Source organism: Anopheles arabiensis, chromosome 2, assembly GCF_016920715.1.
Source record: "Anopheles arabiensis isolate DONGOLA chromosome 2, AaraD3, whole genome shotgun sequence".
Lineage (NCBI taxonomy): Eukaryota > Metazoa > Arthropoda > Insecta > Diptera > Culicidae > Anopheles > Anopheles arabiensis.
Window position 1 is genome coordinate 35,079,059 of NC_053517.1, and position 16,400 is coordinate 35,095,458.

Consider the following 16,400-nt stretch of genomic DNA (forward strand, 5'->3'; position numbering starts at 1 on the left):
TAAGAAACACCACCACACCCTCTCCATCTCCAGATCCAATTCATCATTCCGTAAATTTAAAACACTCTTTTCACATTTCGTTTGACATTTTCTTCCACGCGATGAGCAAACCCGAAACGCGGTCCGAGGAATTGTTTGTACGCAATGATTTATACCATCCCTTCTTACTACAGCGAGGAACATAGAGGAAGCAAAATCTGTAAGAAAACGTATCCGAAAGCAAACAACGCATAATCTTCACCTAATGCACACGCGGAAGCCCGAAAGGCCGAAAGCCTCGACCAAGTCCGTCTAACCGTGTCCGTGTAAAATTGGGACCCTTTTCCTTTGACAGATTAATGCTTGATTTTTAACGTCGATGCTGTTGTTGCTGCTTTTTCTTCTCTTATGGGAGTGCCCCGAAACAGGCGAATTTCGTCGACGGGACCGTGTTAGGGCAAGAAGTTACGATTGAGTTTTATCATACACCGTGACGTGTCGTGTAGAGACCGTGTTTTTTTTTTCTTTTTTGCTCTCCGCTCGGTCGACAAAACGTCAACGAAACGTGGGTGCACGAACACGAACTTGAACTTCTGCTTCCCGGCCCCGCCGTCGAGACCCACCGTTTGCTCTATCTTTTTATTTTTTATTTTTTCTAAGCGTTTATTTTTGTTTTCACGAAGCACCGGCGTAGGACGGGAGCAAAAAAAACAACACTGACACACACACACACACCCAGTTCAACAGAAGCCGTTTGAAGAGAGACAGAAAGAGAAACGACCCGAGAAGGAAACTAGCAGCATCAAGCAGCAGCAGCAGCAGCCGTAGTCGTCAAACTATAAACACGCTATCCAACCTTTGAGCCGCATGCATGGCTGCTGGCATGGCGCGGAACACAAACGCTACGGAACGATGCAATTAAAATAATAATAAATTACACTACTACGGTACTGCCGGAACGGGGTGGTCCAACACGGCGGGATGGTCCGCCGCAAAGGCAAAGAAATTTGGTCTTGTTTAAACAGAACTTTTTTTTGAATCCATCTTTCATGCGAAACCCTACTCTCGTAATCTTCCTAATCGGTTTGATGTGTTCTTCGAGTGAAAGGAAGGATGAAAGCGAAACACGCCCGGGAAGCAAGTACATGGGGTATTTTTTTATTAGGAGAAAATCAAATCTTACTAACAGAATGTCGGATACAGCTGGCAAGAAATAGGTGTAATTAATTATACTTTATGAAGCTCACTCTTCGACTAATAGTACTTTCAGCAAAACATCAAAGATATGCGGAAACGTAATCAAAGGAAAATAAACAAAACGAAATCGTTTTGGTTAGAGACAGTCCGGCTCATCGTTAAAGGGAAACAGAGCTCTCTTGGGTGGCAATTATAATGGTGAGGAATGAAACGGCTCCTGCCATAAAACGTAGCAGCGCATCAAAGGGATTAATAGTCAACTTAAAATGCTGACTTCGAGCATACCGATCATACAGATCGTACTGTAAAGAGTGCCAATTTAGGGGTGCCTTTTTCTCGTGACATTTGGCATGTTTTATTGAATATCTTAATATCCAGTTCCTGGTCATACCGTTTTTTATTTTTTAATAATTGACATGATGTACTAGAATAAATTAAAAATGTGTCTGACCCCTAGTAAGCCCTGATGCCGCAATAAATAAATATTTTGTGTCCGTACCAGAGGCATTCTTAGCAGTTTTGTTTCAAACCCACGGAAGTGTTATTTCTTCAATAATTCCTTTTAAACGCGTCCATTGAAATACATCTGAATCCACAGTAGAAGTAGTAATCAACGCGAAAACAACGGCGTTTTACCATATTGTGTTCTGAATTTCATTAAAATACGTATTTAATTTTGTCCGAATTCAAAGCAAGATTTTATCTTTTTTAAATTCCGGACTGCCGCAGTAAATTGTGATTTCTTGCATAAAAATATGTTTTTACACAGTGATAATAACAAGAAAACAACGATATTTGAAATTGTATCTGAAAAATGCATTGATGGCCGTACGGGAAAGACCGTCAATTCGCGCAGCAGTTCTTGGGTTCCATTCATCTACGAGTACGAGAGAAAAACAACATCCTGGGAGGACTCTGACATCCAGAATCAAGTGTCCAAACCTTGAAACAAGTAAAAAATTTAAAAAAAAGTGCAGTGTGTGTGTAAATTTGAAGGTTATAAAAGGAACTTTGAAGCTGTCCGTAATTTGAAACATTAGCTCAAAACTGTCCGGAATATGAATCAAAATATCGTTGCAGATTTATGATATTTTACAATGTTTCGAGTGAAATCACTGCAAATCTTTATTTTTATCCTAAAAAGTAGAAGGTTTGCTCTTGTAAAGTAAGTTATACAGGGGTTTGACTGATTATAATTGAATTAGTAAGAAAATATTAAATGCCAAAAATGCCTCAAGTGTCCGTAATTTGAAACAGTACGGTATGTGTTTGTCAAATTATTTGTCATTTTGTTGCTAACTGAACAAACGGTTAGTTGTAAACAAACAACTCGCACATTTAAAAGTATCCCATCCTTTCTGCTGCGATAATAGATTTCCATTTCATTGTCCATCATCGTCCCATTTCCAGCCTTGTTCACTTAATATCGAAGCATAATTTTGCACCAGCTCCGGTCTATATTTTTAGCCCCCAAAACAGCGCCTTCTGTGTTTTGCTGCTCTGATTGAGGTCAAACACATCAGCCGAGCTGAAAGGAGTCACTAACGCCAGGGTTGGGTTAAGTCAAGCACCCTTCCAAACAACGGAACTGTCATTCCCATTTTCACCAGAAGCTCATTTTCACTCACAACAAACCCGTGCTCTTCTCAACCTGTCTCGGTTACGGGGATACGGACAAACAACAACAGCGAGAAAACACGAACATTCTTAGCAAACTGATGGGTGGCAGATGAGGAGCAGAGGGTTGGAAAGCAAAGAACGCCTCGTCTAATAATCATCCCATCACCCCGTGTCAATGACGAATGGGGAAAATGAAAAAAACATACCTTTCTTCTACGTCCTTTTTGCAAGCAGAAACTCTCCCCCAACAAACACACACACACCCCCTCTCACCTCGTTCCCCGTCGTTGCGATTGTCGTCTGTTCCCAAAAGCTTGTGCGAGTTTAACTCAAAGAGACAGAGTCGTGTGGTTGTGGCGGCCGTGTGGCACTTGGGCGCTGCACAGAGGAATATCAAAAGTGAAAATCGCTCAATCTGGGTCAACGACATATTCTTGGCGAGTTCAACGATTCTTCTCGCCCCCACCGTCAAAACCACCCCCAAAAGGTGGGAGGGGTATGATTGTGCGGACGGGCTAGAATTATGGAACCGGAACGGAGTCATAATAATGAACGTATGAAGTAGTACGGGGCTTGGGAATGGAAATTGACTGCGTATTGCTTTTTTTGCTTCTTTTCCCATTTTCATTACATATCATTCCTCTTCTCTTGGAACATGAGAGGGAGAAATAGCTCATATATTATTTTTTTACTATTAATTTTTCAATCCCAACCAACTAAAGAGCAAGAGGCGAAAAGTGCAATTATTCCTATTTCTCACATGATGCAATTGTGTAACCCTCTCCATGGTGTGTGAAAAGCAGTGCATCTTGTGCTTCTTACACACACACACCATTAAGGAGGAGAAATTCAACACTCAAATTACCCTATTGCAAGATATTCTAATGCTCAAACCCACACAAACCCACACACCAGATGGGTTTTTCTCTTTATGCTGCTGCTCCTGCTGATACGCAATATAATTACCGACCATTATTACTAGCCCAGAGATGCAAGTTGTAGGTCAAGAGAAAGGGTCAATGGGGAGGCAGGCGTGAGTGTGGGTCAAGATAGGAACTTCCTTCTGCTCTAGCCTGTTTTCCCTTCCCGAGTGTGCCCCATTTGACCGAGAAAGGGAAAAGCTTCCTCACAGGGCGCAGCAACGAAGAGAGAGAAAGAGAGAGAGAGACAGATCGCACAGAGCATAAACGTGCGGAAGAGCATAATTGTGATAGCTAGGAGAGAAAGCTAGCGCCGATGCCTCCCGGTTTTCCGTACGGGAGAAAATGATGTAAAAGGAGCAGCAGCCTATGGAGCAGCCACTGAGCTGGTTAAGGGCTAGGCGCAATTGCAGTTATCCTTTTTTTTTCTTTTCGGGGGATACATACATTGTGGAAAGGGGGCGTACCATCATCGTACAACGTACCTTGGAATGCAGTTCGACGGTGTCCGGTCCACTTCCCAGGCGGCGAACAGCTTCATCGGGACGGGTTTGGTCATGGCCATCCGTTCGAATTTCGTTCCTTTGTCGGCCATCGTGCGGACGTTGCGTTTTGTGTTGCGCCTACGGGACACTACCACTCTTCTTCTTCTTTTTTTAGTTAGACTTCTTTTCACACGCACATACACATAGACACACACACGCGCACAGGCACACAGACACTTTTACAACATACGCACGCACTTCGATTCACTTGCCCCCAACGGGAGGGGCCCTTTTGCCGGGGGGAGGTGGGCGTACTTTTCACCCACGGGATCAATTTGCTAACGAGATAAAAAAAACACCACACAAAGGGATAAACTTTAAACACTGGCGGCAAACATTTCCAAAACCACACAGACACAAATACTGCTTCTAAACGGGAATATGCGACCGGGCACAACTTGTGGCCTGGTGGTGTGTGCAGTGCGCGAACTTTATGCGAACCGGGAACTATGGCAACCGGCCGGATCTTGGCCACGGCGCGCTGCTGACGCTGCTCTCAGTTGATGCGTCCGAATCGTTCCTACTCCCACCTGCCGGGGAAGGGTTGGGGTTTGCTGCTGGCTCTCTCACACAGTTTCAACAAACGCACCCGCTCGAGGCCCGTTCGTTCGCACACTATCGCGGCGCGAAGGGACGGCAGCACACACTACACAAACGACGACCCAGAACCCAGAGCGGCCCACTAGGATGTGCGCTAGAGCAACTGTTCTAGTCACCGCGATTGTTGCGCGAGGAAGAGACAGAGAGAAAGAGATACAATGCGCGAGCGAGTGAATGAAAGAACAATGCTTGCATAGAACCAAAAATTGCATCCTTCGATGCGTTGATTTCCTACCCCTTTTTTCCGATAGCAACCAATGCTGCTAAAGCTTGTTAGGCTAAGGTTTGTGGGTGGAGAGTGGGGGAGGGGGGGTTTGGGGTCTTCACTATCACTTTCGAAACAAACGATCAAAGAGCAGATGCGGCGCGACGCTTTCTTCCGGTTGCTTTCACTTTCCCGGGCGCCGATAATACACAGATTTCGATGCGTTTTCTCTTTCTCTCTCTATCTCTATTCCGATTTTGCTTTGGCTTATCTCGTGCAAAAAACAACCCTTCGTCACTCGCGTATTATTGCACACCTAAACACACACACACGCATGTGGGGGTGGTTGTAGGTGGGAGATGGTAGGGAAAGCACACATGCCGAGAAGAAAAAAAAACACACCCACACACACACACATCTCTCGCGCAACACAACACACAACAAAGAAACCAACACCTACATAAACACACGCGCACTAACTGCCTGCGCACACTTGCGCACACACACACACACTAACACGCCCAAATGGTCAATGAATGAATTTGGTCGGTGAAGAAGAAGAAGAAGAAGAAGCTCCAACCTCCGTCACCCGTGGGCCATTGCTGGAAGGGAGCGATTGTTTTCATTTCCACACACCCGCCCACCCCGATCGACTAGCGGCCGGAAGGTATGTGTGCGTGCGTGCGTGTCTGTGTGTTTGCGATGCTGGAAGGAAGGAAGCTGGCGGAGATGCAAACAGCCTACACCCTTTTTCTGTTCTCTTCAGGTGTTTGTGTGTGTGTGTGAATGTTTGGGCGAATGTTTTTTTTTTTGCACAATTTGCCTTTTTGTGCACTTTTTCAACCAGACGAAAAAAACAAAATCTCTTGCATATATACGCACACACACACACGCTCATTCATGAAGATGTGCAACAGGGGCCAGACTTCCTAGGAACAGCGAAACAAAGCCTCTCCCCCCACACCTCTATTTTAAAACACAATGGTTCTAAGATTGTGCCGGGTTTTGCCGGAGAAGGAAACAACAAAGAAGACAATCAAGCCCGCGGTCCGAATCAGCGAGATAAATACACACACGAGCGCACACACACACGGGCGGGAGTTGCTTGCTTTGCAAAGAGACTCACACCTGGCGCCCCTTGTTTTTTGTATCGCAAGAGCATCACGACGGCCAAAAACCAATGAAAACTTGTGCCTCCTGTCACGCTAGCTTGTTCGAGCGTTTCTTTTCGCTTAACACACACTCACGCAGCATTTTCACGGTGCTGCCTCCAAACAAGTTGACCGGATGTCCAACGCCCAAAAGCTGGCTGTGAAGATTTTTTTTCTACCCAGCGGACACTCTCCCGGTTTTTCTTCGCAAAAGAGGTTTACGCGTTTCTCTTCCCTTGGTGGACGCACACACACACACACAGGCCGCAGTCAGAGTGCAAACAAGTACGGGTAAGACTTTTCACCTACAATAGTGCTGTGCTACGGCGAATGTTGTAAAATTTATGCTGCCCAGTGCTTGTTTGCAGCATTAGCACAGCAGTTGCCAGCTTACATTAGCACGGGTTTTACACGAACGACACGACACAATTGATGCGCACTGCTCCTCGCGAGAAGACGAAGACACAACACAATCGCCACAATTCAGCGTTCCGTGCGATGAGCGAGCGACGGTAACAGAGCGGGTTGGCCCATTCGCATGACATTTGACGTCCGCTTACCGTTCGTATATCCACCTAGGAGCAGAAGCGTTTGCTTTTCAAGGAACTACACAACCACCTTTTTATTTAATTATTTAAAAAATCCCTTTTGGTAGATTTAAGCTTATGGATGTTTAAAAATAAGTAAAAAAATACGGATTATGGAATAATAGGTGAAAAAAAACAGGTGGGGTATCCCACCAACATAGGGTGCCAGCAGCTTTTTGCTTTTTTTAGAATGCAGCAGTCGTTTGCCGTCTGCTAAGCGAAGCCTTTTAGATTCATTCTAGGATGAAAGATAGAGCCATTTACAGCTCGTTTAGTGCTCTTCTAGACGATTTGTGGCGCTAGGGTAAAGTTTTTTTAGATCGATGTGCTTTTTATCTTCATGACTCTATGAGTTTGTTCTCTGCAACTAAAATAGCAATTGGTATAGTTCCATCCTAAATTTGATGTACCAGTTTTATTTATTTTAATTTCAAAATTTAATGGATGTAAATTAAATTGAAGGCATTGTACCACCGACAAACCGACGTGACACTTCGAACAAAATGAGCTTCAAAAGTTGTCTCCTTATTTCAAATGAAAATACGTTAAACACTAGCGCCATCTCTATAATGATTCGCTTACTACACTGACACAGAGTAGGAACTGCCAAATCCCCTTTTTATTTTTCTCTGAAAATTCCAATGCGCATTGTTTTATTTACTTCTAACATCTTTTGCATTGATTTGGAAACTTATAAAATGATTTTCCTGGGTGTTTTGTCCAATAATTCTCACAAAATCTTGCCTCAAACTTCCTTCGCAATTTTTATTTAGAAAAGTTGTTTACATCGAAGCAGCAGTGAACAGAGCTTACTTTGACAGAAGTGATCGCCTCACTGGTAAATGACAGTACTTTCCTGTGGGACAGTTTTGTAACGCCAGTGTCACGTCGGTTTGTCGGTGATTGTACTATAGAAATCCGAGCAGCTTGGGACTGGATCAATGCCGGTTAATCGATTTTCATGGCTATTGGACCAAAACAGGTCAAATTCATCAAAAAAAAATCACTGGTTTTACTAAAAATTTACCTTAAATCAATCGATTAATCACTAATAGAATATTGTTTGAATAAAAAAAAACAATAGTTTGAACAATTGTTCTTTATCAACAATGAAGTAAAATATATCATTAGATACTAAATAATAACCAGCTGGTTAATCCGTCCCCGGATAATCGACGTTCTACTGTATCTGGTTTTGTTGATTGGGAACTGCCTTTCGTGACGATAGCTAACAAATCTGTCAAACTGAATGTCGTCCATATTTAGGGCTCCCTACGTCAAAATACGAATCCTGGCATAGTCTGACGGAACAATATTTCCCACCTGTATGTAAACAAACATTTCCTTGGTCTCACAACTTTTGCGCAAACTAATTAGCCGTGTTAACTAAAGTAACTAATATTCTATCTAATTTACAGTTCCAGGACTATAAAATGAAAAATAATATATCTCAACTTTGTAGATGGCAAAGGTACACGAAGCACTGAAACCGATCCAGTGGCTAATCGGCACCTGGGAATCGGTAACGGCCAAGGGCAGCTTTCCGACGATCAAAGACTTTTCCTACAACGAGGTGATCAAGTTCCTGTCGATCGGGCAGCCGTTGCTTAACTACGAGGCACACTCCCGCCATCCCGAGTCCGGCGCCCCGATGCACCTGGAGCGGGGCTTTCTGCGCATCAAACCCGGCACCAGCCAGGTTGCATTCATGGTGGCACACAACTTTGGCCTGGCCGTGCTGGAGGAGGGCGAAGCAACGGACCACGAACTGAACCTGACCTCTAAATCGGTCGAGCGTATGTCTTTTGCGAAAGATCCGGCCGTGAAAGCGATTCGCAAAAGATACTGCCTCAATGCGGACGGGACGCTGGAGATTCAGACGGACATGGAAACGGATACCACGCCGATGACGAACCATTTGCGTGTGGTGTACAAACGTACGGATTGAAGTGGATAGCAGGGTCGAGAAAATAGCTTCGGGTGCAGGCAGACAAACAATGTTCCTTTGTATTAGTGGTTAGCCTCGAATGGTGTTGGACAGTGTAGGTTAGTTGTTACAGTTCCTAATTAAAAATCCGATGATCAAATGACATGATACCTATAGATCTTGGATCTCATCATCCGAACATATTTAGCTTCTGTTTAATCACAGCAGCCTATGGAAACCATTTGTCGAAGTCTTTCCAACGCTAACGGAAGCAATTGAACACATCGTCTGAATCGATGTTACTGGGAGGAGTCCATTAGCGTCATTTTGTCATAAAGAAGGTATGTAAAGATGTTTAAAAGCATTCCAGATGCTACGCTACGTTCAAACTAACCGTACAAATTCAGACAGCAGCTGGTAATTAGATCCCTGCCACGAAAGCACGCACAAAACCGTCCATGGGCAGAACAAAGGTTAGAAAGGCGTCCTTTTCGAACTGTCCCAAGATTACGGCCACGCTTTCCTCCAATGCAAGCACCAAAGCGGGTAGCTTCAATCTGCGAATGGAAACGGTACAGCCAAGAACTTCCATCAGGTTGAACGGCTTTCGTAGCACCAACGGCCACACCCCGGACTGGAACCTTCTGGGAACGTCCAATCGATCGTCCGCAGCGTACCAGCCAACGGATTCACATCCGCTGCGGTCGCATCTGCGCTACTTTGGGCAGCAAGTGTTTAGAAACGATGGACCGAAAACGTCCAACTCTACCGGATACAAGTATACGGCCGATTTTCTGAACGACGTACGCCAGCACATGTATTTCTCACGGAACGAGAAAATGTATGGCGAGCGCGTTCGCGATAGCAAGAGTGCGGTAGAACCATCCTACCAAGCGAATCACACGTTCGCCAACCTGCTCCGTTGCTATGGGTACCATCACAATTGGCTATCTTTCAAATTTGGCTACACCTATCACAAAGAGCTGATGAACAAACGGAAGCAAAGCGCTTGGATGTCGTCTGGCGCAAGTCACGATTCAGATAACCCTACTGGGCGAAGTGAACGGGACTATCTGCAAGATTCGCGCGATGAAACACATGGGCTCGGGCGAAAAATGCACGAATTGAACATCACCGATACCAACCAGACCCATAATGGACACACAATGGAGTTGACAGCTGACGACTATGCCGCCAATGGCGATAAGGAGAGTGTGGCAAGCTCGAGCACAAAAACTCCCACAATCCGTGCTATTTCACCGAGCGAACTATCGCCTACCTTAACCGCCCCTTTAAACATCGGGCCCGGCGATTCGCTCTCGAAGGACATGTGGGTCATGTTTCACGCCAACCGGCAGTCGGATGCAACGTTTGCAAAGAAGATGCGCCTGTGGGAAATGCTGTACGGCTACTTCCGGCAAATGTCCTCCTGGCTGCAGAAGCACGAACTGTACCTGATGGGCAGCACCATTTCGGGCTTCGGCACGGACACGTCCGACATGGACATGTGCATCGTGGACATCGACGGTCCCACGTACTGCGATTCGCGCACGGAAGCGCTCAACAATCTGCTGCGGGTGAAAAGCTTCATCGAATCGCTGCCGACCTGCAGCTTTGAGCATCTCGATTTGATAAGGGCCAAGGTGCCGATCTTACGCTTTCGCCACGTGGAGGAAAACATCGACATCGATCTGAGCATTAACAATTGCGTTGGTATACGCAACACTCATCTGCTGAACTGCTACGCTCAATGTAAGCATTGGCGACACTGCTGGCGCAAGAGGTGGTTGGTTTTGGATGATGGAACATTGTTTTTTTTTTTTTTTTAATTTCCCTTCCAGTGGACGAACGTGTGCGACCGCTGGTACTGGTTATAAAGCTGTGGGCACAGCACCATAATCTGAACGATCCGATCCATTCCACCTTGTCCAGCTACTCGCTCGTGCTGATGGTTCTCAACTTCCTTCAGTGCGGTGTCACTCCTGCCGTAATACCATGTTTGCATCGCATCTTTCCGGAAAAGTTTTGCGTAAGTATGCGGTCGGGTGTATCGCGTAACGTGGTGGGATAGACGAAAATGCTCTCCCCTTCTTTACAGAAGAAAAATTTCACCAACAACTTACTGGAACGTATTGCTCCGCACCGGTCGGATAACTCGGACACACTCGGGCAACTGCTGCTAAAATTTTTCAAATACTATGCTGAATTTGAGTAAGTTTCTTATTTTGAAGTTTTCTAAATCTTAATGGCCAATGCAACAGTATGAACAGGGGATTTACATTCCTCCAGTTACGCCAACTACGCGATTTCCATTCGAATGGGTCGAATTTTGCTCCGCTCGGAATGCAAATGGAACGCCGCTGATCAGTCGGGCCTCGGCATATTCAACCATCTGTTCATTGAAGGTAAGTGCCGTATTAACGCTACGCTTTTCAATATTAAACAGCTCTCAAATGTTGTTCCATCCCATCCTTCCATCCACCCACCAATCGTACTTTCCAGAGCCCTTCAATCGCACCAACACTGGGAAATCCGTCTACAACAAGTATGTGTTTGAACAGATCAGGGCGGCCTTCGCTGCGTCCGGGAAAATGCTGGAAGAGCACCAAAATTTGAGCATCCTGTTTCGAGAACCACTCTTTACGCCGTCTTTAATTCCGTCCCCTAATAGATACTTTTAAAACACTCATCTCAACTACCATAAAACCTATAAAAATCTAAGAAAAAATTATAGAAAACTATAAAATAAAACCATTAAACTTACCACAAGTTTAATGGTTTCATAAAAAATGCAATTAGTATAGATCTCATCTAAGAATAGTATAAATAAAATAATATAAGTATATAAAGGAATAGTTTTATTCATGTTTCGTATATTTTACATAATATTTTACAGGAACAATTTTACTGCTTATAGTTTTGTTCGTTTCATCAAAACCTGAATTTAAAATTGTACGTTGTAATTTTAGAAACGGCTGTCTGGATATTTTAAATAACTCCAAAAATATGCAATTTGCACGACATCACGATCGAAATACGAAATGATTTTAGAACAATTTTAGAACAGGGTCTAGAACCGTCCGTTAACTACAATTTTTTCAAAATCTTATCATTCGGCGCTTTTAAGAATTCTTGCCGCCTTTTTGCTAGCATTATTGTTCCTTCAATATCCTTCACTTCATATTTCAACTTCTTTTTATCAGAAAAATGCCAAATTTTATCTTCATAGTAATACATAGCTCGCGCCAAATTTTGAATTTAAGCTACAAACTTTCATGTTTATCAGTAGAGAGAAGTGCCATTTCGTTATGTTGCGGGTTTGAACAGATGTTTTGTTAAAACTAGTTAATTTGGCCCGGTTGCAGGTTTCGGAACAGAACTTAAGACGTGTATACTGACTGCAGGGCATATTTAAATGTTTTCATGCAAACATGTAGATAAGCATTCCTGCTCTCTTTTGATATCTTTTTACTGATACTTTTTATGACCGTGTTGCTATCTTGGTACAGGTTTCCATCCAATTCTTATCCCGGTTTATAGCCCTTCCATAGTTTTGTCTTATTTACTTATTTAAATGTTTTATTTACAAATGTTAATGTTTCCATAACATTAGCAATCGTGGCCCACTTTCTTTTCAATATGTTTGACTATCGGCTGGACTTGTGGTACAGTCGTCAACTCGTACGACTTAACAACATGCCCATCGTGGGTTCAAGTTCCAATATGACTGACTATTATCCTGCTATAAGTTATCAAAAAGTCACTAAAAACCAAGCCCCGGTGTGGCGCAGGCAGGCCTTGGCCGACAACGGTTGTTGTGGCAAAGAAGAAGATGATTGACTATTCCGCTATCATTGACCATTTTCACAACCATATAGGACATACGAAAATTTAATTTAGTCATGCTGAACTTATGGCATAGCTTCTATTAAATGTCATGACATGTTCATATGACATATGGGTCTTCCATCCACAGGGCTCACTGTCACGGCTTATTATTGACCTGTGCCCTATCTTCTGCATGACTATTTGTGTACCAAGCAGCCATGGATATCCAGGAGTGCTAAATGCAAATAAAATCAATTAAACTAACTTCATTTAACTTTGTTGCTTCATCATGTGCTCATATAAAAAAAAAAACATGGGCCAGGAATGTCCTTATTTCGTGTATATTATAATTGTATATTATTCCGTGGGAAATATAAACCCGTTATAAGCATGTTTTAAAGTTGTTCACTTAGTCCTAGTTATGCAGCTCCGATGGTTTTACTATCTGGTGCATGGTACCACGCATTTTTGGGTTAATGTACAATGAAAAATTGTGATTGTTCAACGTTCATAGCGTACAATTTGGCAATCCTTTGAAGCAAGCATTTGACTGCATTTGGATGATGGTACACGAAGCAAGTACATGATAGTTCGAAGCAAGTCTTTTATTTAAACGTCTTAAACTACACAAAAAACACTACTACGCATGATCAAATGGATGGAACGGGGTATAGCCTCTACCACAGAATTATTTAGAATAACTGGGAATAATTTGATGATTATTGATACACTTTCAACACGTGTGTAGAAGAAAACAATAATGTCTTTTGATTTGAATATATCAATGATTCAATCACTCTACCATTGCTTGTTGCCTCGGAGAATGGAAACACCGCAAAGAAATAAAAATCATCCAAGCACCCATAGTTGGTTAGCAAAACCGTTCTATAGTGAGTAACTTTTTCGTACAGGAAGATCCTATAGTGAGCAATCGTTTCACCTATGAGCGTAACGTGAGCGTGACGTGAGCGTCACCTCTTACTTCGTTTTGTATAGGGAGATTAAATATGAAATTTCTCCATTGAAATATATTTTGTTAGTCATTTGTTAGGCAGGATTAGTTTAAAAATTGAGTAAACCCTAACGGTAAAAAGTGAAGGTTGAGAAAACTTTGTTAAAAATTATCAAACTTCAAACACTTGAAAATAAGAAATATGTTAGTAAGTTAGTATTTAGTAAATTTGAAATATGGCAAATTTGATGATGTTTAATGTTTAGCTCCATAAATCCAAAAACAGCAATTTGACGAAAGATCCCGTTTGCGAACTATATATGGAGTGATCTGCACTTTCACGAATTTTCATCGAATGGGAGGAACATTGGGTAATCAAAATAATCATGATACATACTGCCTATTGTATCTGTAAGTTATTACTATTGTTCGTTTTTTTTTTCCTGGGAATGTGTTTAGTGTATAAATAATAGGTTGAATCTATGTGGCTTGTAGGTAAAATTAATGGAATATTAAGCTTCAATAAATATGAAAATGTTAGTCAATTTACAATTGCCTCTGCCCCTCTTCACAACACAATCACATATTTACAAAAAAAAAAAACCCTGAAAGCACTTGAACATGCTGTGACCGTTAATTTAAAATTACCGCTCGTTTGAGAGGTTGTCAAAAAGGAGCAAATTGTTTCGACAAGAAATACATTCTCTACTTGGCACGATGGAGATCACGCAATATTACCTGTGCGATCCAATGGATCGCCTTTATGAGTCCTTTGTCTAATAATCCATGATTAGTTCCAGAGAACGCTCCATGTCCAAATTCCATTGGTCGAGCAGAAACTCCGAAACATCCTCAGGCAATTCCCACTCACTTTCATGCGGTTCCAGTGTAAGCATGTCCTCGTTTAGCTGTAGTACGGGTGGCGTCACGTTCGGGCAGGACGTTTCACCCTCCCGACGAGTTTGAATGCTGCTTATGAGCGACGGAAAGGTGGGCAATACAAGTCCCAAGTCCTGTTCGTTTTCACTCATCAGCAAACATTCGAGCTCGTGGTTGTTGGACGCATTCCACGGTGCCAATCGTAGACTTTGCATTTGGGCGGAGTGTTTTATTAAAAATTGTTCGGAGTTCGTTTCGCCGAGATTTGAAGTGGCAGGGGTTTGATCGGTAAAGATTTGCTCATTTACTTTCTCATCAGTTACGGGCTGTTCTTCACATTCTACCTTCAAACCTGCCATCTGAACCTCAACGAGCGATGGAATTATATGGTCGTATACATTACAGTCATCGTCGTCGAGCTGGTTTGCTGGTTCCGGCGGCATGCTTGTTACACCGGCCAACAGCTTCTGTATGTACGGATACTTGTAGAGCAGTTCGGGCAAAGGCGTTTCTTGATCATCCGCAGGAAGAATGGCTCGAAAGTCATCACGCAACAGGAACGCTGTCTCCCCGTTGCAGTCCATCGCTGGCTCAGCGTTTGACTTTTCGGCCGACTCTTCAGTTGCATCGGTGCGTTTTGCGTTGCGACCCGTGTTCAAAACAAACTCAAGTACATCGATATACATTGCAGTATGACTGTAGCCACACAGAAACAAAAAATAGGAGGAGAATATCAGTGAGTGAACATTCTTAAGCTACGATGGCGATTCAAATACTTACGCAAGTGTCAGGACTTTCGAGGTGTTTGCTGGAATGTGTAGCAGCTGGCGCAGATGATCGTAATAAACGTTCATCTTCATCAATCGCTTATGCTCGCGAATGCAAGCTTTCTTGCCTATCTCTAAAGTGGGAGAAAAGAACAGAAGCGCAGCCCGTAGGCATCGATGAGTCATAAAAGGGTTTATGATCGGCACCTAAGGGGCTACCGGCCGGACGACATAAATCACGCACCGACCGACCCGGCTCCCGGTGGTCATTGCTCGTCTACAATCTTTGCCTTTTTCTACATTTATGCATTGCAAATATGCATTTGATTAAACATTATTTGTTTGTTAAGTGATTTATGCTCATTTTTAACGACAACTATTTGCACTTGAATGATGAGCAAATTGAATGGCAAATTTTAACACTTTCATCATCATTTAACTAACCTTCTTTGCTCTGCCTAGCTTGGCCTTTAAGGCGTCCCATCCTGTGCGTTTAAAGTTCAAAGTTTTATTTGACTGCATATAAAAAGGTACAAAACAAACGGGCCAAAAGTACGAAGCAAATCGGCGAATGACGGTGAGCAGCTAACTGTCTAACTTGAACGATGAATGTAACGCAACTGAAGCGACCGGGCAATAAACGCATCTGCAAATGCAATGGGCTTAAGGGTCTTTTAAACCATCTTCTAAGCTGCATACGGTCCGGCTAGATGCAGTACTAGACGGGTCTACACCAAGGTTTTTAAATTGCCGTTGCTGGGAAAGGTACATGGTTCAGCATAAAGGGTTTCGTGGACTGCATCGAAATATTTACTGCATCAATTCCTTATGGTATGATAAATATTTAAAAAATCAGATTGTTAGATCACTAAACAAATTCTACTAATTTCCTACGTTATCTCCTACGCTAATTCTTACATTATTCGTATGCTGCAAATTTTCTACCTGGTATGGTTTAGTGACCGGAACTGGAATTTTATCGGTAACATACCCGGTCCAGGTGTCGTTCCGAATCCGGAACAGTTCCAGGTACTGTTCTAGAAAATAATTGAAATCGGGAGCTATTTCTGGATCAGAATAGGTTCATGATCAGTTCCAGAACCGGTATGGGTTCAGAATCAGTGCTAAGTCCTTTATGAGTTTACTTTCAGTTCCAGGACTGATATGAATACATGAGTAGTTCCAGGACCAGTATGGGTTCAATAACAGTTCCAGGTCCTGTATGTATTTAGTATCTGTTCCA

General features: G+C 43.0%; 4 protein-coding genes across 5 annotated transcripts in view; 2 read left to right on the forward strand and 2 right to left on the reverse strand.

Moving 5' to 3' along the window:
• The window catches only part of LOC120898530 (phosphofurin acidic cluster sorting protein 2), a 41,649-nt gene extending 34,945 nt beyond the window's left edge, over window positions 1-6,704 (reverse strand). The window contains 2 exon segments of the mRNA XM_040304503.1: window positions 4,202-4,539; window positions 6,527-6,704. Of these exon segments, the coding sequence (XP_040160437.1) occupies window positions 4,202-4,311 (110 nt within the window). The 5' untranslated portion in view covers window positions 4,312-4,539; window positions 6,527-6,704.
• A 1,360-nt stretch (window positions 6,705-8,064) lies between these two features.
• Window positions 8,065-8,894, forward strand: LOC120893694 (peroxynitrite isomerase THAP4-like). Of its 2 annotated transcripts, none has more exons than XM_040295727.1 (2): window positions 8,065-8,129; window positions 8,223-8,894. In XM_040295727.1, the coding sequence occupies exon 2, from the start codon at window positions 8,267-8,269 to the stop codon at window positions 8,750-8,752; it is 486 nt and encodes a 161-aa protein (XP_040151661.1). In that variant the 5' UTR covers window positions 8,065-8,129; window positions 8,223-8,266; the 3' UTR covers window positions 8,753-8,894. The 2 variants fall into 2 exon arrangements, with proteins under 2 accessions (XP_040151661.1, XP_040151660.1); XM_040295726.1 differs by having other exon boundaries at window positions 8,070-8,195; window positions 8,267-8,894.
• Window positions 8,895-8,983: 89 nt separating this feature from the next.
• LOC120897519 (poly(A) RNA polymerase gld-2 homolog A-like) lies at window positions 8,984-11,477 on the forward strand. The gene is made up of 6 exons (XM_040302473.1): window positions 8,984-9,072; window positions 9,139-10,483; window positions 10,573-10,760; window positions 10,830-10,942; window positions 11,021-11,136; window positions 11,234-11,477. The coding sequence occupies exons 2-6, from the start codon at window positions 9,190-9,192 to the stop codon at window positions 11,410-11,412; spliced, it is 1,890 nt and encodes a 629-aa protein (XP_040158407.1). The 5' UTR covers window positions 8,984-9,072; window positions 9,139-9,189; the 3' UTR covers window positions 11,413-11,477.
• A 2,093-nt stretch (window positions 11,478-13,570) lies between these two features.
• Window positions 13,571-15,791, reverse strand: LOC120894830. The gene is made up of 3 exons (XM_040297676.1): window positions 15,602-15,791; window positions 15,171-15,291; window positions 13,571-15,086 (listed from the first exon to the last, which is right to left on the reverse strand). The coding sequence occupies exons 1-3, from the start codon at window positions 15,639-15,641 to the stop codon at window positions 14,288-14,290; spliced, it is 960 nt and encodes a 319-aa protein (XP_040153610.1). The 5' UTR covers window positions 15,642-15,791; the 3' UTR covers window positions 13,571-14,287.
• Window positions 15,792-16,400: the final 609 nt, after the last annotated feature.